The sequence below is a fragment of the Rhinolophus hipposideros genome, assembly GCF_964194185.1.
Source record: "Rhinolophus hipposideros genome assembly, chromosome: 18".
Taxonomy (NCBI): domain Eukaryota; kingdom Metazoa; phylum Chordata; class Mammalia; order Chiroptera; family Rhinolophidae; genus Rhinolophus; species Rhinolophus hipposideros.
Window position 1 is genome coordinate 22,390,937 of NC_138064.1, and position 22,536 is coordinate 22,413,472.

Below are 22,536 nucleotides of genomic sequence, written 5' to 3' on the forward strand. Positions count from 1 at the left end.
GGCTACTTACACACAAAAATTCTGATTTTGAAATACAGCATTAAAAGTGTGTTACTAGAGAAATCAAACACACACACTTTTAGTACTTCTAAAAAGTATTTGGGCCTAGTGGGAGTTGGTGGGTAAAAGTCCTTTAAGTTATGTGGAGGGAATAATCATCTGGGAACTATTGTTTAAATGGTTTTTATCCCATAAATAAAAATCAGATGAAAGGAATGATCCACTGAGAAAATGTATAAAATAATTTATAGGCTTTTTGTCTCCCATTTTTGCTGTTAATACGTTACAGCAATTCAGATATCATGCATAAATATGCTACATGGAAACATAAAAATGTATACTACTTGGTCAGTTTGTCCATTACACAAATGTGAGTTTTAGAACTTTACGCAAACTTCTTTTAGAGAGCATTTTACAGAAGTAAACTACTAACCATCTAATTTCCACTAAAATTACATTAAAATTTTTATCCTTGAATTACTGTTTAAATCTTTTTACCTTACACTGATTAAGAAGAGAAAAAACAAATTTTTAAAAGCCAGTTCTGTTCTTAGGAAAATAACTCAGGAACTCATGTATTATACAATTTTAATGTGTTCCCTCTTCAAGAAAAATTGGCAATTTAACTGATCACGAGGACTAAAATAATGCAAATTTAATTATGGGATGTGAACAATGAAAGGTCGTTCCCAGAAATCCTCACAATGGTGCTACAAAAGTTTTACAAAAGAAGTATCCCTAGCAGAGTGAACTGAGAGAATTTTTACCTCTATGTGGTGGGATTATAGCCTGAGGAATTCAGCCTGAAATTTTAAAAATTCATGTAAAATGTACATTCTTCTGCACAATCAATCTTGTTTTAATATAAAAATAAAGTGGTCCCCCTTAACTCCCCTCAAATCTTTTTTCCCCTCAAATCTTTGAGTAATATTTACACTGAAGCAAGACACCCTGTGTTTATCCTGTGGATTTGCCTCCCTGGCGTGCTGCCATTGCCTGCAGCGGTATGCATACCCTAGTTTGAAAGTTCTATCATATCATGTATGTGGATTTGGATAAGAAGAAAGAGCCTGTGCTCCAAGTCAGGGCATGTGGGGTTTAGTCTCAGCTATGACATTAACTAGTTGTTGGCCACCTTTGAGTCACTTAATATCTCTGGTCCTTGGTTTCTTTAACAGTAATATTAAGAAGTTGGAACTTTAGCTCAAAAAAATCTATTATTTAATTATACTCTCCTAGAAAGGTTATAAAGACAGTATGTATTGTTCAAAGAGTAAAAGATTCTTGTGGAGATATTGGCATGTAATTGTTTTTTTTTTTTTAAATACAATTTCCCAGGGACAAATAAATGTGTGAGACAAAAATTATGCATGTAATGGATATCATTAAAGCTACATAATTAAAAAATTATCTTCCAAATTTTGTCTTGAATAATTCCAGCGATCAGTCTGGATGTTATTTTTCTAAGTGAGTAAAAGAATATAAGGTAAAATCATAATTATCAACAATTTTCTGCTGTGTAGAATAAGCAATATATCACCCACAATCAAATCATTTTCTTAGATGTATAAAAAGATCTTTTTAGACTATTTGATAACCACAGCATCAACATTTTCATTGTTATTAAAGTAAAGCAACATACTATTTTAATTGACAGATACCATTTTTTGTCAGTTTACATAAAATGAAAATGACAATAGAATGTTGGGAGTCCATGGAATTCTCCATGAGTCTTTCATGTTCCTGCAGGTCTTGTGAGAAGAGGCAGTGACTGCCTTTTTCAGGACTATATTTTAAAAGATATTTGTAAGGTAGAGACAGAGTCTACCTCCAGAGCAAAGGGTGGGTGTTTGTCGTGTTTTGTTTTTTACTGTGCAGCATAATAATGTCTCATTTCCTTATAATAAAGGTAAGCCTGCCTGCAGGCTTACTGCCCAATATAAAAGATTTGGGTTCCCTAAGTTCAGGATTCCTTGCTTATAACACAACACACTGTTTGTGATCACATTACCTGGACTGCTTTGCATTGTTCTCTGGGAATTGTGGCTAACTGATACTCTGGCTATGCTGTTACTGTGAGTAATAAACTGTCTTTAGTCTCTGACCCATAAGTCTCATATCTCTGCCAGTATCTATGAAACAGAGGCTGACTACCTTTTGCTTCTGTTTGTGTATTTTTTTTTTAAATGGAATGCATCCATGCAATTTGTTCTTCAACTTTCATATTTCTTCTTACCATCTCATAAACCTCCATCTTACAAAGCCAGCTATTGAATTAAATCATTGAATAATATTCTACTGCAATGTATCTTATGGTTTTTTTACTCACTACTCTAGTACTGGACACTTATGTTGTCTGCTTGTTTTGCTATGATAAACAATGCTGTAACAACGGTCTTTGTGTTTTTGTGCTCCTGGGTTAGTATTCCATTAGTTGAAATTCCTTTATAGTATTAATGTGTCATATATTAGAGTGTCCCTTTCTCTATCGGATAGCATTAATCTTGTTGAATGTTGCCAATCTAATTGGGGAAACAATTTTATCTCAATGTTTTCATTTGTATTTATTTAGTGAAGTTGAGTGTCTTTTCAAATGCTTATTGGTCATTTGTGGTTTTTTCTGTGAATTGTTCTATAAAATTGCTTAACTTTTAACATGCAGATGCCAATAACCAAATCCCTAACTGCATTCTATAAACTAGATCTGTAAAGAGGTCCTGAGATATTATTTGAAGTCACAAATGGGTCATCTCAAGTAATCTTGTAGCGTCTTGCAAAGCTGTCTTCCTTTGCTTTCCTCTCCCTGGCTAACTAACGCCTGTTGCCCTTTGCACTGTTAAACTTCATTTCTCTATCTCCACAGTAACCCTTCACTGATCTCTAGAGTCCATCCCCAGGATGCTGTCACCTGATGCTCTAAGTCCTGCCATTTTTGAGTTATTAGAGTGTTGATGTGTTCTGCTCTAATCGGGGAAGCATCAGTGTCTCTCCAACCCCATGGCACATTTTGTTATCAGGGTTCTGAAGGAACATTGCCCACATGCAGTATTTCTTAAACTCGCTCAGGAAAGTAGCTATTTCTACTTCTTCTGTATATGCCTGTTTTCCCTCAAAATCCACACACCATCCTCCAAACCTGTATAGGAACAGGAAATGGTTTAGAGTTGGAAACATTCCTATACTGTCTGGAACAGCTAGACACCTCTAGACAGAACCCCTGCTTAACTAAATAATATATTTTTCAATTCTAAATCTGTGTTTGCTTCACTGCGATTTCACATTTTCTCCCAAGAACATTGGACCCCCATGTCTAAGCTCTGTTCATCCCCCAAACAGCCACCTTTTGACAATCCCTTGGGCCTATGGAAGCACATGCCCATAGGATCCTAGGTGAAAAAGATTAGAGGACAAGAACTCCGGGGGTGGGGGTCTATTCCATGGGGTGGGTAGGAGTGGTGGGGGGAGTCCAGAGGAGGACTTTAGCAGGACCATCACAGAGCTTAGGACAGAAGGTTCATTGCCTGTAATTAGATATGGTACTACATGGAAAGGAAAGTCATAAAAATTATTTTTATTATAGGATTTCATTTTGTGATCTCATTGAAATTATTATCCCTTTCCTTACTTTGCTCAGTTTAGACTTGATGAGTTATTGCTAGTTTATCCTAAGCTGGCAAAGAATTCTTGTTATGCTAGCAGGAAATCTTCATTTTATCACACATATGATATAACAATTAGGCATTTGAAGTATAAATTCTCTCTCTCTCTAAATGTGTGGGTATGTATATGTGTATGTATACATACACACACATGCACCCCCGCACACACATCCACTCCTTCCCCGCCCCCCCCCACACACACATACATAGTAGGCAAACTCTACAATGCCTCTAGTGATCCCTACCTCCTGGTTTTCACATACTTGCAGAATCAATCCCCTTCCCTTGCATGTGGGTTGGACTTCAGAACTCACTTCTAATGAAAATTGCAGAAGGATAAGGCATCACTTCTGAGAGTAAGTTACAAAAAGACTGTGGCTTCTGTCTTGGGTACCTTCTTCCTTGCTCTTTGGCCCACTCTGAGATAAACCAGTTGCCATGTTGTGAGCTGACCTCTAGGGAGACCCATATGGCAAGGTACTGACTGACGCCTCTGGCCAATAGCTAGAGAGGACGAAGAGCCTGTCATAGTCATGTGAATCAGCCTGGAAGTAGATCCCCCCAGTGAAGCCTTGAGATGACTGTAGGCCTGGCCTGGATTGCAGCCTGTGAGAGACTCTGAGCCAGGGGTACCCAGTTGAGCGACACCCAGGTTCCAGAAATGGAAAAAAAAAATGTTTGTTGTCTTAAGCCCCTAAATTGTAAGGTAATTTGCCATGCAGCAATAGGTAACTAATTACACATATATGTATATTATTATGTATCATATATACGATATTTATGATATCTATCTATATATCTATATATCTAACTATATGTATATATAGGTGGCTGTGGGTGGCTTTTGCAGGCAGGGACTGTATATATATATATATATATATATATATATATATATATATACACATATATATGTATATATAGATAGATAGCTAGATAGACATAGATATATATATAGATAGATATAAATTTAAATTAAAAATACACAGAAGACCAAAAAGGTATATTTCTCTGGTCAAACTCAGTCCTTCTCAAAAGAATTTTTACTCTTGTCACCATACATAGTAAAAATTTGACAAAATTCCCATCCTGACAATTTCCAGATTGATATTTAAATCTGGAAAGACAGATTTATTCTTGGAATGTTATCTACATGCAACCACATGTTTAAATATAAAAATGCATTCAACTCTTTTATCATAATAATAATTTAGCTGAAGGATAACTTTAAAAAGATTTTTACTAAACTACAATGTAATCTAAGTTGAGCCTTGATTTTTTAAAAAATTGCTAGAATGAATACTATTACCAAGTCAATATATATCTTTCTCATCTTGTGATATAAAACTTTTCCAAATGTGGTATATATGTTTTTAAAAATGGGACAGTGTAAAGCACTGTTATTTTGTCCGATTTGTGGTTTTATCTTGGGGCTTTGTTTCACCTCTATAATCATATCGGTCTCTCTGAGACTGTAACTCCAGCATCTGAAACTGCTGAGATTTTGTTCTCCACACTCCTGTAATTTTTAAGATAAATTTTAGAATGAGAACTAAGCTTGAAAGTCATTTTCCTTTTGGGCCTTGATTTGTTTTGCAGGAGATCACTGTTACCAGTGGCATCTGGGATTCTTGGGGCAGACTCTTTGTTGCTCTTAGGTATTTATACATTACAGTGGCAAGGAGGGAGAGACTCCTAAACCAGATCCAGGAAGTCTGTGTTACCATGTATGGCCATCTCGGGCCATCAGGCCATTTAAAGTACTCTTCTCAATGCATGAGGAAGCTATTTCAGATGACTTGATATCCTCCATTTATTATTCATTCATTCAGTCAGTTAGGCACTAAAATTGACTGAGCCTACATACTCAGTGGGGGACCCATTGCTTTAAGCATAATTTAATTGTATTTGGTTCTGCTTGATATTGGCTGGCAGTCAAATGGTTCATTAAGGATGTTAACCGTTATTTGCTTAGAGCCTGAAGTGCTTCAGTTACCTTGGTACGTAATCCCATAGATTCCTATTGACCATAGTAACTGTGTGCTCTTTACGGCCGTTATTCAGCTGGTAGGAGTTCACTTACGATGTTTTCATCACCACCTTTTCACACAAAACAAATAGGAGAAAAAGGTTCAGTAATCATTTTAATTAGAGGCAATAGATGTTGGAAAGCAGTTCAGAAGAACTCTCTCTTAGAAAAAGTATAAAGGCATTGAGAGGTTTTTGCATTGCAAGTTTAATGCTTCTAAAGTTTAAAAAATACATGTAGTTTTTATTTCATGAATCTATTTTAGTTTACAAAAACGAAATAAAATTTGTTTTCACAATTAGGGTACACTTCCTAAGAAACTTGGAAATTTTCCATAAATTTGGGTAGAAGATCGACCAATAGCTCACTTAGTCTCTGCCCAATTCTTTACCCTGTACCTCGTGTTCTGGATAATGCAGTTGGGAAGCAGAAATCAAGCTGCAGGCCACTAGATCTCGACCACTTCTACATGTAATAGCTGTCGGTGGCTTTTGCAGGCAGGGACTATTAAAAATGGGTGGGGAATAAATTAAGAATGTAAGGGACAGAACACAGAACAAAAAGGAGGAGGAGGTGGAAAAAGAGACAAGGGAAAGAAAAGAGAAGCAGGGTAGAGAGAAGAGAGGCCACAGAGGGTGAAGAGAAGAAAAGAGAGAAACAGGTGAGGGAGAAAGGAAGGGAAGAGGCAAAGGGAAGGGACACATGGCTATTGAGAATTGTGTTCCCTTTTGAATGCTCTCATCTTTTGAAAACAGATGTGCTTCTGTGGGGACATTGCTTTATCCCTGATCCTGTGACCCCGTGAGGCTGATAATTACTGATAATCACTCTCTAAATTCCCAGCATTTAAGGGCAGGCATAGGATCCAAGCCATACTAAGCAGAATAATTCCTCCTAGATGTTTCAAATTTGAACTAAGGGGAAAGGAGGAGTCCATTCCTTGTGATGAAGCTGTGGGATTTAAGGCTTAAAATTATTACTATATGCTGCCTTAACAGCCTAACTGCATGTACCCCTCCCTCTTCTGTTCCCACAGACAAGGTCTCCTAGCCAAGCACCCCTCCTTATCAAACAGACCAAATATAATTGATGCTTATCCCTGAGTAGCAGGTTTAAGTTCCCTGCCAGCCCACAGGAGTTATTCAAACAATCCGATCACATCCTTGTGTGGGAACAAGGCACCCCACCCTCTCATTACTACAGAGCCTGTCTCCCACAGCTCCTGGCTGTTCCCTCCAACAGCCTCTGGTGTTCTCTCAGTTCCAGAGTGCAATCCCTGTGTGGTCCTGCATGGCATGCAGCATCCTCTTCCACCAAGCTGTGAGTACAGGGGACTAATAAACTGCTGCCAATTTTATCTCTCCAGTGTGAGTTGTCATGCACTTGGTCATCCCCATAAGCTTCCGGTGGGACCTCCTCCCTTCCCAATGGGGCGAAGAGATGATTAAGACAAACTATGATATGAACTGAGTGCTGCCAGGCCTCTTTGCAGATGTGTAAAAGAGCTGGACTGAGAGTACAACGCTAGCACACAGAGTCATAGAATTAGGAGACAGAGAGGGAAAGAGGGAGACCTTAGGACTTAGCGTCACTGACTCCAATCGCCACTGAAGTTCTGCCTTTCCTACCGTTTTCCCTCAAATTCCCCTTTCCATTTCTACTAGTTTGGTTAGGGTTTCTTTCAATGGCATCCAAAAGTTTAAATGGATGCAAGCAACAGGGAAGGGAGTGGGGTGAAGGAAAAAAACACGAAAGGAAAGTTGTACATGGTAAATTGGAATAAAGAACCACTAACCATCACCTTAGTATTAGTGAAACCAATGATATTTGGTTGCTTTTATTTGAATTAAAATCAATAGCCTTTCATTTAGTAAGGATGGAATAATGTGACTTACATATTCCTTTTAGAATGAGAGTACACAACAGGTATAGAAAGCTAGTGTTAGTCCAATATCATGAACAAGGGAAACTAAAATCTCAAGGTACAAAAGGTACCTGTGGTGGGAAAAGGAAGACACTGCCTTTCTAAAAATCACCCCATGAAGAAAATCAAGTATTAATAAATTAGAATATTATCTATCAAGTGTATTTATATTTAAATTCTTTTTGAGGGCTCGTAGTTTTTTTGTCTAGAAAATGAGAAGTTCTTAAAGTTTATGTGTTGACGATCTTTAAAAATTTTTTGTTGAGGTGAAATTCATATAACATAAAAATTAACCATTTTAAAGTGTACAGTTTAGTGGCATTTTCTACATTGACAATGTTGTGCAAACATCACTTCTATTGAGTTCTAAAACACTTTAATCACCCCCAAAGAAGACCCTCACACCCATTAAGCAATTGTTCCCATTTCTCTCTTCCCCCAGCCCCTGGTAATCATTAATCTTCTTTCTATGTCTGTGGATTTGACTGTTATGGATATATCATATACCACACAATATGGGACCTCTTATGCCTAGCTGTAATTTGCTCCTTATTAAGGCTGAATAATATCCCACTGTGTGGATATGCCACATTTTGTTTATCCATTCATCTGTTGAACTGTTGGGTTGCTACTGACTTTTGCCTATTGAGAATAGTGCTGCAATGTTCATTTCTTTACAAATCTTTGTTTGAACCCTTGTTTACAACACTTTTAGGTATATGCATAGGTGTTGAATTACTGGGTCATATGGTAATTCTATGTTTAAGTTTTTGAGGAGCCACGAAACTGTTTGTTTTTTTTTTTACAGTGACTGCACCATTTTACTTCTACCAGCAATGTATGGGGGTTTGAATTTCTCTACTCTATGCCAACACTCAGTATGATTCCAATTTGCATTTCCCTAATGACTGTGCATCTTTTCATGTGCTCGTTGGCTATTTGTATATCTTCCTTGGAGAAATTCAAGATGCCTGTCCATTTTAAAATTATTTTGTTTGTTTTTTTTGGTTGCTGTGCGTTAAGAATTCTTTATGTAGTCTGAATACTAGACTCTTGCCAGATACATGATTTACAAATATTTTCTCTCATTCTATAGGTTGTCTTTATAACCTATTAATTTTCTACAGATTGTTTTAACCACTTCTCCAGTTAATGCTAATTAGAATTTATCCTACAGGTATTCTTTTTTTCTACGTTATCCGTATGAGAGCTTTGGTTAAAGAGTGAGTGAATTAGAATAGGATCTGCATTATCCACTTTCTTGGCCATAGTTTTTGGTCTAAAGGTAGGGATCTAAATTTAACTGGACCACACAACCCTAGCCACAACTACTGGTCAATCACACAAGCCAGGCCAATCAGAATCCTTCCCTAGAACTTTTTCATTATCTTATCACTAAGATGCTAGTGTATGAGCCTAGAAGCTGCCATCAGCCATGTTTCTTTCTACAGAGAAAGTGGATCTACAGTACAAGAAAAGAAAACTAACATACTGAGCAGGAGAAGGTGACGTCTAATGGTACTTGAGTCTTGGTTCTAGCTAGCTCCACACTAGCTTTCACTGCAGTTTGTCTATGCAAGTCAATATACTTCCCTTTTGGTTTAAGCTGGTTTGCACTGGATTTACCTACTTTAAATCAAGAATCTGACCAAGTCAGTTGATGTGGTAATATTATCTTGAGAGTGTACCTCTTAATATCATGGCATTTTCAAATATACATGTCACTTCTCGGGTCTACATCCTGTCCACTCTGAACACAATTTTTACTGAAAGCCTTACGCAAGGCTGAGTTTGTTGACGTCTCTGTCCCCCTACTTCTAAATTAAGAACTAATAGGAAAATTTGAAATTATTTCTGGTAGAATTGTTATCTCTCTCTCTCAAAATTTACATTAAAATTATTGGACAGCTGCCAAGAACTTGAAGTACAGCTGCATTTTGTGAATTAATTAAACAACTTAACCCTGTTTGCATTTTCTATTGGTAACTGGAATGACTGTTATAAAAAGAGCATTTACTAAAAGGAATGTGTTGTGTAATTTAATGCATGCTAAATGTAGGTGGTCTAAAAACTATTTCACTGCATTCCTACTTTTGCTCATAAACGTTTAAAATACTGTCACTAAAGTGTGTGTACCATTCAACAAAAGGAAGTCAATTAAGCCCTTTATATAATATTATTTTAAATAATCTTTCTGATATTTTCTAAGTCAGTTTGTATAGTTTGTTAATCCACCTACCTATTGTAATGTTAGGCAGTGAAAAATGTCATGCGTCCTGTCTTTGGTGTAATTACATACATTCCTTTTCAGTTTCTTTTTGTTGACTTTTGTTATATTTTGTATCATAGCTTTAGTAACTAGAATATCTTTTGGGTGAAGAAAATCCCTTATTTCCGATCTCTGTCATTTAGAAATTAATGACTCAAAGTATAACATGTGCACTCCCGTAATTGTTTATCTTGGTGTGGCCCATGCTGAAAACGATTTCTACTATCAAAATGATTCTGTTCTTTGACATGCTTTCTTGGTATTTTTGGGTTCTGTTTTCTCTGGAAGTTCAGGAATTGCCTGTCGGAAATCCCTTGACAAGAAATTTTACCAAGAACATTATTGAATTGGTAAACTTAACTACTTCTTACCCTACAGCTATTATTTCCTCCCACCTCATGTTTTTCATATACTATTTTTATTTGAATAAACTTTTTTTTTATTAACTTCATTTTGTTACTTAGATATGGATCACACTTAAACTGTATAGCTATGGTAACATAACAAGTTCACACTTTGCATTAATTAAGAACATTTAAGAAACTTCATTTAACTGGTGGAATGACCCTGAGGCTCTTATCTGGAATTCTACACAGGAGAGACCCATTGGGAAATCACAGTCTGTTTTTCCTCAGGACAATTTCTAAGCCCTGAATTATATATTGTTTATCTATAAACGACCCTGGTTGCTACTTCCAGTAATCCAGAGTGTAAGACCCTCTGATTCATCATACGCAGAAACACTACCGTGGTTCCCCGAAAATAAGACCTAACTGGAAAATAAGCCCTAGCATGATTTTTCAGGAAGACATTCCCTGAACATAAGCACTATGTGCATCTTTTGGAGCAAAACTTAATAGAAGACCTGGTCTTATTTTCAGGGAAACACAGTAGCAGACTAATTGGCAATGATAGGTGCTAACTTTGGAGTAAAAGTATTGCTATGAGTTAGGATATTTTTCATTGTAATATCAGGACAGTAAGCTCTACTTGTTTAAACAGTAAGGGAACCATTAACAAGAATTCCAAAGGGAGAGCAGTTCTAGGCTCCATCTAGGCAGGGCCAGAGCTCTTGGTCTCTGTTGGCTTTCCGTTCAGGGCATCTTCCCCCATCACGAAACAGCTGGAGCAATTCCAGGTTTCACATTCTGACATGTCACTAGTGAGAGGAAGAAGAGGGGTCTGCTTTCCATTGTCATTTTCTTACTAGAGAGGAAACGTTTCCTGAAATCTTTACGTGAACACTTCCCTTAATGTCCCCTTAGCCGGAACAGAGTCACATGACTCCCTAAAACCAATCACGGGCAAGGGGAGTGGTATTACTCTGATTGGCAGACAAGTGCACTCTGACACACTGCTCCAGTTGCTGCCAGGTGGACGCTCCCCCAGGTAGAACGCTGACAGTCCACTCCCACACGGACCTCCTCCCTGGCTCGCCGCTCCCACCCCCCAGCTCCTCCACAATCCACTGGGCTGCCTTCCTTCCATGAGGACATGCTCTTTATCTGGCCTGAGCTTTGACATTGCACCCAGTCGTCCTCCCACCCCCATCCCCACCATGGGCTTCTCCGGCAAAGAGCCGAGACCCCAATTCCCACACGGGCCCATTCCAGGCATGGATGCCTTCTTCATCCACATGCCCTCCTTCATGCCACGGAGACTGACTGCTTACACCGCAACAGTCCGTTCCATCAAGAGTTAAAACTTTGCTCAGATGCAACTTTCATAGCAGTCTATTTAAAGAGGCAAGTTGACATGCAAGTAGCTATGTACAAAGTGAAAAAAAAGAAAGCTGAGATTTTTTCCATTCACAAAAGAAAAAAAGGGAGTTGTCAGACCGAAACCTGTGATGGTACATGCACACTGCTGCTATGGTACATACAGCTCGTCAGTGTGGTTTTCTTAAATTAAAAAACATATTTATATAACTATTCCCCCTTCCCATCAGCAGTATCTCAAGTTACAGGCACACAGAATAGCAATTTCAAATGACATTTTGACTTTTAAAACCGTGTAGTGGTACTTACCAATTGGAAATGTAAAAAAAAGAATTGGGCCCTAGTTAGCCAGAAATGAATTTAAAATAGAATAGATGCTTTATAAGAGTTAATGTCATGATACTTCTGATCAATACCTACCACAACCACATCACTCTTGCCACCAGAAAGCAATTTAGAGTGACAAAAACCTTTTATGTTGCGGATGTGTTAGCTACAAGGTTTCCACAGGAGGCTCATTTTACAGATGACAAGACTGAGGCACAGAGTTAAGTAAGCGGTCCAGGGTCACACAGTTCATAAGAGGAACAGGCAGGACCCCCCTGGCTTGGCTATTTGTGATTGAATATGTGCTATCGGGCATCATCTATCATCTTAATTGGGGTGAAGCTTCGGGAGCAATCTGAGGGAGCATTATTCCAATATAGTTAGTTGGTGAATCACTTGATTATTGGAGTTTCTTGGAGATTAGAAACATGTCTAGCAAAATTGCTTTTGTATTGATTCTTCTTGAATAATACATGATGGCTACATTACTTAGGCAAAGAATATTGTTCATTTATGAGAAACTAATCCAAGCAGTTGAATATTTCATAAAAATGGCTCATCATAGAGAGAAGGTAACCTGAGTTCACCATATTATACCTCAGCATGATTCTTTCAGGTGTAAATGTGTCATACAATAAAGCTGTATAAAGGCACTCTGGAGGCACCCACTTCTACACTTTTTTTTCCCGTTTTTCCTCCTACCATCTGATTTTTTACCCCCACATTCTCTTCTTTCCTCATGTTTCCCTTGCCTTCTGCATTTGCTAGGTCCCTGCCTGCCAGGGACACTTCCACCACCAGACCAGACCAGCACTGGCAGTTCTTGCCCGAGGCCCTGCTCATTTATTCCATTTCATCACCACCACCCTTTCTTGCCACTTGTGTCTGTTCTTGAATCTGGAATCCTGCCTCTGTCAGGAGGCTTTTCCTAAACTGTGTGACCTCATTCCTCTGCTGCCTCCACCAGACCCCCTGCGGAGCCTGAAGCTGCTGCCAGACTCTCCAGGACTCTGCTGTGACTTACCCTGAGAAGCTTTGTGTAGTGTTCCCAAGCCATGAGTCACTTGAGCCCTCTCTGTTTAGGTTAAGCTCCTGCTGGATGCTCCCTGACCCGAAGTCTGCAAACCCCAACTGAGAGTTTTCTTGTTTCCTCTCCTTGATCCTCTGGCTTTGATTCCAGGAGACCATCTTCTTGTTCCCTCTGTTCCTGCTGAAGGAGGACTTGGACAGAATTCTGTCTGGGCATGATTCCCTTGATGCTTTGTTTCTATATCATGTAGTGGGGGAAATGGCAAGGTTTCAGGTAATGGAGGCTGGTGGTGGCTCCCACGTTTAGTCTGCATGTTTCTCCTCCTTTAATGCCCTGGGACTTCTTGCTTCTCTGCCCTCTGCCTGCTTTTTTCTTTTTTCTTTTTCTCCCCACATTAAACAGAGACTCTCAACTTAATGCTGGGTGATGGGTTGGGGGACAGGACAGAACATCTCAGAATCTCTGGAGGTTGGAAATAGTTTAAAAACACCTTTTCACTATTTTAAAATTATTGTATGTTTTTAAGGTTGACAACATCAAATTTTGCTCTTTTTAAAAGTTATGTTCAAGTGACTTCATGTTGGTTAAATACAAAATTATTTAAAGATAATTTGTTTTTCTCAAAACACAGCTAATCATGTTACTGTTCAGTGTAAAATTCCTTACTGGGTTTATATTTATTACAATATAGATGATTAAATCCTTAATGTGCTTAAAGGATAAAATCCTTAAATCCTTAAAGGATAACCTCCACACACACAATATGACTGCAGCATAACTTTTCAACATACTCCCTTGTACTACCGACTTAATTTTTTTTAAGTATAACATATTTTAAAGCTAATGAACTGTTGCTCATTCTATGATTTCTCTCTCCTATGTCCTCCTGTATCATCGCCACTCCCATTTTATATTCTTTTAAACTTCTTTTAATAAAAATTCAAATATGTGTTTATGTAGAAAGAATATCATGCTAATCTTGTTTTAAGTAAGTCTCCCTTTATTTTTTCTAGAGTATTTCAAAACAAATTCCAAATAGCATACCATTTCACCTTTGGTATGTCACTGTAAGAAATAAGGACTTTAAAAAATTTAAATATAACCACAATGCTATTTAAACTAAATAATTTTAGTAATTGCTTAATATCATCTAAAATTCAATTCATGTTCACATTTCCTCAACTGTTTTAAAAACGTCTTTTTACCATTGAGTTGTGTCATGTAGGATCCATGCAAGGTCCACAATTAGTCTTTGCTTAATGTGTTTCTTAACTCTCTTTAATCTACTTCCATTTCCACTCTCCCCCATTTTAATCTCCCTTAGTTGTTGAATAAACCAGCTGATTGGCCCTGAATAATGTCCTCTCTTCTGCATCTGTTTGCTTGCTTCCTCGTGGTGCTATTTATACTGTGCTTCTATTGCCTGTATTTTCGTGTCAATTGGGCATTAGAGCTCATCAGAGGCTCCATTTAGATTCCATTTATTTTTAGGGAGGAATATGCTATAAATGGCACTATAGAGGAATACTTATTCCATCATTCTGGAGACCTACAATGTCATCTGCCCTACCGTTGGTGATGCTAAGATTGATCAGCAGATTCAGGAGTTTTCAGCCTGATTGCCCCATTATAATATTCCCTATCCACCTTTCACCTACAAGTTTTAGCAGCCTTTGATGTGTGTTTAGTTCCTTCATTTCATTAGAGGCTGCCAAATTGTGACTTTTCTTCCAGACTCTCTGCATTAATTAGTTGCAATTCTTCTATAAATCACTTTCTCTTGCCAATGATTTAGTTATCCAAAAATACAGTTTGTGCAGGGAAAATAGAACAAATTCTTTATTTTTTCAGTTTATTGATTCATTTTCAGAATAGTGGATTGGTATTAGAATCCTCCAAGGATGATTGATGGATTTTTGTTCACGTTTTGTTATGAACTCATGGGTTCTCATGTGTTCAATCTATTGGAGTCATTGTTATTTTTCATCTACTATCATTATAATTCGATTCATGGAATATAAACCTTCTCCACATTTTCTTGTCTGGTGGGGACACACAGATCACACAGAAATTATGGAGGTGGCTTTTGTGTCCTATGGCGAGTAGGGAATGACAGTTGTTTTATATTCATCAAAATGGGTCTGGGTACATGGTAAAAGATTAATGGTAAGGTTATAGTAAAAGTTAATGGATATATGAGTGTTTACTGTAAAATTCTTTGAATTTGGCTATAATTTTGAAATTTTTTACAATTAAGAAAATAAAGGACCTGGATTTTGAAAGTTAAGACTCACTGAAATAAACAAATGGGACCATATCAAATTAAAAAAAAACTTCTGTGCAACAATGGAAACCATGAACAAAATCAAAACGCAACCTACTGTCTGGGAGAGAATATTTAGAAATCATATATACAAGAAGAGGTTGATATCCAAAATATAGGGGGGCCAGCCCGGTGGCTCAGGCGGTTGGAGCTCCGTGCTCCTAACTCCAAAGGCTGCCGGTTCGATTCCCACGTGGGCCAGTGGCCTCTCAACCACAAGGTTGCCAGTTCAACTCCTGGACTCCACAAGGGATGGTGGGCTCCGCCCCCTACAACTAAGATTGAACATGGCACCTTGAGCTGAGCTGCCGCTGAGCTCCCGGATGGCTCAGTTGGTTGGAGTGTGTCCTCTCAACCACAAGGTTGCCAGTTTGACTCCCGCAAGGGATGGTGCGCTGCGCCCCTTGCAACTAGAAAAATGGCAACTGGACCTGGAGCTGAGCTGTGCCCTCCACAACTAAGACTAAAAGGACAACAACTTGAAACTGAACGGCACCCTCCACAACTAAGATTGAAAGGACAACAACTTGACTTGGAAAAAACAGTCCTGGAAGTACACACTGTTCCCCAATAAAGTCCTGTTCCCCTTCCCCAATAATAAAATCCTAAAAAAAAAAAAAAAGCAAAATATATAGGGAACTCACACAACTCAATAGCAACCCCCATCCCAAACAATCCAATTAAAAAGTGGGCAGAGGAACTGAACAGACATTTTCCCAAAGACTATAGTATAGACAGAAGGCCAACAAAAAAAGGTGCTCAATATTACTAATCATCAGCGAAATGGAAATCAAATCAAAACCACAACGAGATATCACCTCACATCTGATAGAATGGTTACCATCAAAAAGATAAGAGATAACAAACACCAGTGAGGATGTGAAGAAAAGGAATCCTGTGCACTATTGGAGGAACATAAACTGCTGCAGCCACTATAGAAAACAGTATGGAGATTCTTTGAAAAATTAAAAACAGAACTACCACATGATCCAGCAATCCCACTTCTAGGCATTTATCCAAAGGAAATGAAAATAGAATATTGAAGGGATATCTGCACTTTCGTATTCATTGTAGCATTATTCATAATAGCCAAAGTACAAAAACAACCTAAGTATTTGCAAACAGATGAATAGATAAACATGTGAGATATTACACACACAAACACACACACACACACAGTGAAATACTCTTCAGCCAGAAAAAAGAAGGAAATTCTGCCATTTCTGCCACAGATGGACCGTGAGGGCATTATGCTAAGTGAAATAAGCCAGACAGAGAAAGAAAAATATTGCATGTTATCACTTATATGTGGAATCTTAAAAAAAAGTCAAGCTCATAGAAACAGACAGTAGAAAAATAGTTACCACGGACTTGGGGGTTTGGGTGAGGGAAACAGGGAAAGGATGGTAAAAAGGCACAAACTTTCAGCTATAAGATAGATGAGTAAGGTCTAAAGATCTAATGTATAATATGGTGACTACAGTTGATAACAATGTATTACATAATCAAAATTTGCTAAGAGAGTAGAACTTAAATATTGTCACCAAAAAATGGGTAAATATGTGAGGTAGTGGATATGTTAGTTAACTTGGTAGGGAGAATCCTTTCAAAATGTATACTTATATCAAATCATCACGATGTATATTTTAAATACCGTATAATTTTATTTGTCAATTATACCTCAATAAAGCTGAAAAAAAAAAAAAGACTCACTGAGTGAATACATTAACAGTTATAGCACCACACAGGGAAACAAGGAGTTAAGGAATTTCCAGATTTTGAGTATAGAGGTGATGTATATCTTTGCAATGGTGCAGTAACATTTTTAACAGTGGCACTCAGACATCTACAATTTCTGTTGACCTCTGATATATGACTTTTTTTTCAAATTAAATCAAGATTATTTAGCTATGTGGGATAAAAGAATCTTGATTTGTTTGAGAAACACATTTGGAAAAGTTATGATGAACTTTAATGGAAAACACACTTGTATAGAAGCCTGGGCATAAGGTTGAAATTGATCATCACATTGTTTGTTTAGAAAAGAAAACATAACATTCAAAGAATATGTTGGAAGCATTGGATTTCTTCACATGGAGAACACACACATTGAAAATGATGAGGCTTGGATAAAGCCTATATTACAGACTATTTTTTTCTGAAAAGTGTTGAGCTTAAAAATATGCATGTATTATTGGGTTTACTGAAAATCAGAATATTTTTGTATGTGGAATACTTTCTGGAAAAATGCTGCAAAAATAATAGAATTTTTAAATTATTATTAATAATATTAATGACCAGACTTGGAAAATAATTCTCCAAATGGAAGAGTGAAACGACAATTTGCTGCAAGACAGATATGCAGATTTTAGGCAGCAGTCTATCATTGCTCACCTGGGTGGTCTCCCATTTCCCAGAAGAGGACTCCCTGAGATTCATGATAGAGTCAAGACACTCTGCACCTAAGGGGCCTTTGTGTGTGGGGAGGATAGAAGGAGGGGAAATCACTTTTTGAAAAAGTCATAGAAGGGGGTCAAAAAATCATAGAAGAAACCTTGTGAGTTATATAAACCAACCCACTTACCCTCAAGAAATACCACACCTAAATTCTTCCAGACAGATTAGAATCTTTCCTATTTCTAAAGACCTCCTGAGGAGTTTCCATTTCCTTACTTTAGCATTTAACAGACTTCCTTCTCAAGAACACTGTTCTCTTGCCTATGGTAACTCTTTCATAATACTGCCAAGACTTGTATTTGTTCTTATAATATCCTCTGCAGGGAAAAAGGAGAGCTAAGTGAGTTGGCTTCAGGAACTTTTTGTCTATCCCTCTTTCCCCCTTGGCCCTCTTTTCACTACACTTATAATTTCTTTTGAGGTAGTGATTGCAAGGGCCTTACGGGGTCAAGCAGATAATACTATATAACTTGAAGGATTGAAGACTCCAGGGATTGCTGGAAAAGTGGAGAACCAACTCTAAAGGCATTTAATTACATATTCATTTATGCGCTGATTAGGCCAAGCCAAATATGACTTTGAGGTGAATTCTACTTGAGAGCTATACAGTTCCACCCTTGCCTCAGGCTCTTCCTAAAAGGGTGGGACATGATAGGTACATTTCCCTGTGTCTACAAGTGAAAAACCAAGGCTTAGTTTACCTATGGTGAAAGGTGGTTCTGGTCTGTATTCTCTAGTACTATATGCGCTCTTATTATAATATGATTTCTTCTGGACACATATATTCTGCAAGAGATTTTAACATATGCGTTAGCTCCAAAATGGCCCCTAATGATCTTTGTCTCCTGGTATTCATACCCTTGTGTGAGGTAGCCCCATGCAAGTAGGTGTGTGGAAGTGATGGTGTGTGACTTCCCATGCTAGGTCATCGAAGTTGTTGCAGCTTTCACCTTTGTTTCTTAAAACACTTGCTCCAGAGGAAACCAGCATCATGCTATGAGGACACTCAAACTACCTGCAACCAACAGCCAACACCAACTTGCTAGTCTAATGAGAGATCCAACTTGGAAATGGATCCTCCCGACCCAGTTGAACCTTCAGATGATCACAGGACCATCCAATATCTGACTACAACTAAATGAGAGACTCTAAGTGTGAACTGCCCACAAGAGCCCTTCTTGAGTTCTTGATCAACTGACACAGGAGATGTAATAGATGTTTATTTTTGTTTTAAGCCACTAAGTTTTAGAGGTGATGTGTTAGGCCGCCATAGACAACATGACAAATAGAGTTGGCAGATTTAGAGTCTTGCATCCACAACGACAGGCATCTAACCACTTAGAATGAGTAGAACAAACCATCCTAGTGATCTATTCCTCTCAGGTTCTTTTTTTCGTGTAATATGAAGCTGTACAACATGAAATAATTACTACAGTAATGTTAGTTAACACATCCATCACCTCCCATATCCTCTCAGTTTCTTTGGCAATGGGAAGGGGGGTGTTGTGTTCTTCCTCAGAAATTTCTACATCAGGAACAATGTACAAAATCAGGGTGATTTTACATGGACACATGTAATGTTTTTTCCAGTCCTCATTGGCTTTTAATGATCATTCAACAATAGCTAAGATTAATTGCATTTTTACTATGTGGCCACACTATGCTAAGCACTCTGCCTGAGCTCTCTTCATACAATCCTCACAATACCCCAAAGACGTAGCTACTATGACTATATTTTGCCAACTTACCACAAGACAGCTCCAAGGAGCTGATAAAATATGCTGCCATCCAAGTAGCTGTGATTTGAAAAACATGATACAAAATTTCCCTGTTCCCACTTACCTCTACAAATCCGATATCATAGTTTTCTCTATTTCATGAATATGCACATTTAATATTTTCCCAAATTATCTCTAAACAGGGTACTCGGTCAGTTTATGAGTACGTGTGTAGCATGCGAGTTTTATACCCTGTGAAAGCTACTGTGTAGCAACTGCCCATGGAACTGGATCTGCAAGATGTAGCACTGCAGAGAGCCCAAGGCACTGGCCACTATCATCTAACATCCATACCTCTCTGCACCGAGACCATACTTCCCATGAGCTGTCCCTGGTCAGTGACTGAGTGTGGCTGTCACTAATGCGTCCTTCAGGACTCCACTGAAGGATGACTCCTGGAACCTCTTAAAACTGCAGTGCAGTCTAAGACTCTTCTACTCCTCTTTTTTTTTTTTTTTTTTGTCTCTCTCATTCACCTGCGGTCTGACCTGCATTATGGTCAGTAACCCCTTCCCTCGTTCCCCTCACTGGTGTTGTGACCCCTAATAAATCTCTTGCATAGCTAGTCTTGTCTTCACATCTGCTTCTCCGAAGGTCTGGACTATTAGTTACTGGTAGCACATGAAGCATCTACGATCACAGTGTGACAAGAAAGTGGCATAAACAAGCCTAGGAGAACAGGCGAGGATTCGAAAGATAATTAATCTGTTGTATTATGTTGGTTAAGCGAAGTTGGCACTGTACAGAATAAAATAAAAGATTATTTGTGGGGAGGTTACATGGAGACCTATCCATAGGGAAAGCGGTTGATAAAAAAAAAAATGAAGCTGTATAAGGATGAGTGTTCTGTCTGGTGACATTAGGTAGACTTATTCCTTATTAAGATAAGGATTCCCAACATGTAGCAGATGCTTTTGATGCCCTGCTTTGCCGCCCTCAGACCACCTCTGATTTTTGCTGCAACTGGGGTAGACATTTGGAGCAAGCTCAGACTCATGCTGACAGCATCCCACCTCAAGCATGTACCAAGAATAGGGAGGCCAGATTTAGAAGAGAGGAAAAAAGAATACAGGACACCCTGTTAAATTGGAATCTCAGATAAATAACAAATAATCTTCAGAGTAAGTATGCCCCATGAATATTTCTAATAAAAAAGTATTCGCTATTTATCTGAAGTCTAATTTAACTGGACGTCTTGTATTTTACAGGCATCCCTACCCAGTTGGGTCTCTACTTTTCTGTCTTGGAGCTTTCTTGGAAGCTGCAGAAGTGTCCTCAGCCTTTGCACACAGAGCCCAGCAGTGAGAAGGAGTTAGTACATCCCTTTAGTCCCCCTCCATCAGTGGAGAACTGGAGCTGGGCATCCACACCCAGCACTTGTCCTTCTGAAGGAGGGTGTCGGCATGCTGTTTGGGTCCCTGCAGTACTGAGTCTCTGTTTCCTACAGCAGCGATCTCAATATTGCACGGCTGCACTGGCCTCTCTTTCCCTTCTCTGTCTCCCTCCTCCTTCACTCCTGCTTCCTGTGAGTGCCCTTCAAATAAATCTAATTCTGGGTCTTGGGATACACATTTGGGAGAATCTAAATAAAGACAACATACGTATGGATAGAGACAAGTATAAGCCACTCTTTTCCCAAAAATAATTTTAAGTAGCCAGAAATTTGCAAAATTAGTTGCAGTAATAAATGGTTCCCTAACTACATGAAGATATACTTTTAGATTCTTAGTAAATAAGAAATTGGGCAAGCTACATTTCAGGAAGAGACATTTTGCTTATTTGACTATGACGAAAATAAACCGCTTGCTCATATTAGCTGAGGGTCAAAAAAAAATTTTTCTTTGTCATGAAATCAGTTACCCACCAGTATGTATGAAGTGAGTAACTAACGGTAATCAAATCTATTTTACAGTATATGTACTTTAAAGGCAACAGGAGTTTTGTTTAAAGAAGTCATAAAAACAGAGTTTGTAAGAATATGTACAGTCGATTTTGGAAGTTTGTGATTATTAGTTCTCAAGTACTTCTGGTCATCAGTATAAATATTGTGATACGATCTAAGAGTTACATTCATTTTTGGCAGTGTTTTGCATTTTCTCAACCGCAGGTTTTCAAGTACCTTTAGTGTGTGCGAGGTTCTGCATAAAACAATCAATCATCCCCTTTTGGCTGTTTGGCAACGACAGCCAATTACTTGTTCTGTCATGAACTGAATTCATATATATTCATGAAGCACAGAGAAACACCTCATTGTTTCAAACTGTTTTGTTATTTTAGAATAAATCATAAAGACACCATCCCACCCATAGTTGGTACAGAAATATTTGTCCTGTGATCCTCACCTTTGTGGTTTGTAGTGTTTTAACTTGCACAGTTTAGCCCAAATTACTGCAAGTTTTTTTTATAGTAAGTTGCAACTTTAAAAAGCACGGAGTCTCTGTTACCTTGTATCAGCAAAAATTGGAAACATCTAAAAACTGAAAGGCCATGTGTTCTAAGTTAGAGTGATTTAATTTTCACAGACTGAGGGACCCCTGGCAGAATACATTTCGTACAGGTAGGTATTGTCCAAGTTCCCACATTCCATCAATCTCGACATTTTTAGTCCCTCATTTATTTGTGCAGGACCTTCCAAGAATCAGTTGTAATTGCCAGATCTTGCATCCTGCCAGGATGTCTGTGAGAACTTCAATAAGAACAACAGTAGCACAAGCAGCAAGAAAACAACTTGCTGAGAAAGCTATTTTAACACTTCTGATAAACGAAAAGAAGTGAATATTTATATTTAAAGCCATCCAAATTTCTCACATTGTCTGCCTTTCATAATCAGTGTATTCATATTCAAGGCTAAAATCTTATAAAAATCTGAGGAAATAAAATCCAAAGACGACAATTCCCAGATGTAAAAAGCCATCAAACAGTCTTGATCACCACCAATGTGGTTCTCAGAAAAGACAGTTTATCGGATCTTCCCTAAGAATAATGTTTTCGGCAACAAGACCTGATTCAAACATTTACTGTCTTG

At 38.2% G+C, this 22,536-nt stretch overlaps 1 protein-coding gene across 1 annotated transcript in view; it reads right to left on the minus strand.

Moving 5' to 3' along the window:
• Positions 1 to 11,528, minus strand: part of LRRC72 (leucine rich repeat containing 72) — a gene marked incomplete at both ends in the record, with an annotated part of 52,357 nt that extends 40,829 nt beyond the window's left edge. The window contains one exon of the mRNA XM_081079705.1: positions 11,202 to 11,528. Within this exon, the coding sequence (XP_080935831.1) occupies positions 11,202 to 11,528 (327 nt within the window). The remainder of the gene's footprint in view (positions 1 to 11,201) is intronic.
• Between the last annotated feature and the right edge of the window lie 11,008 nt (positions 11,529 to 22,536).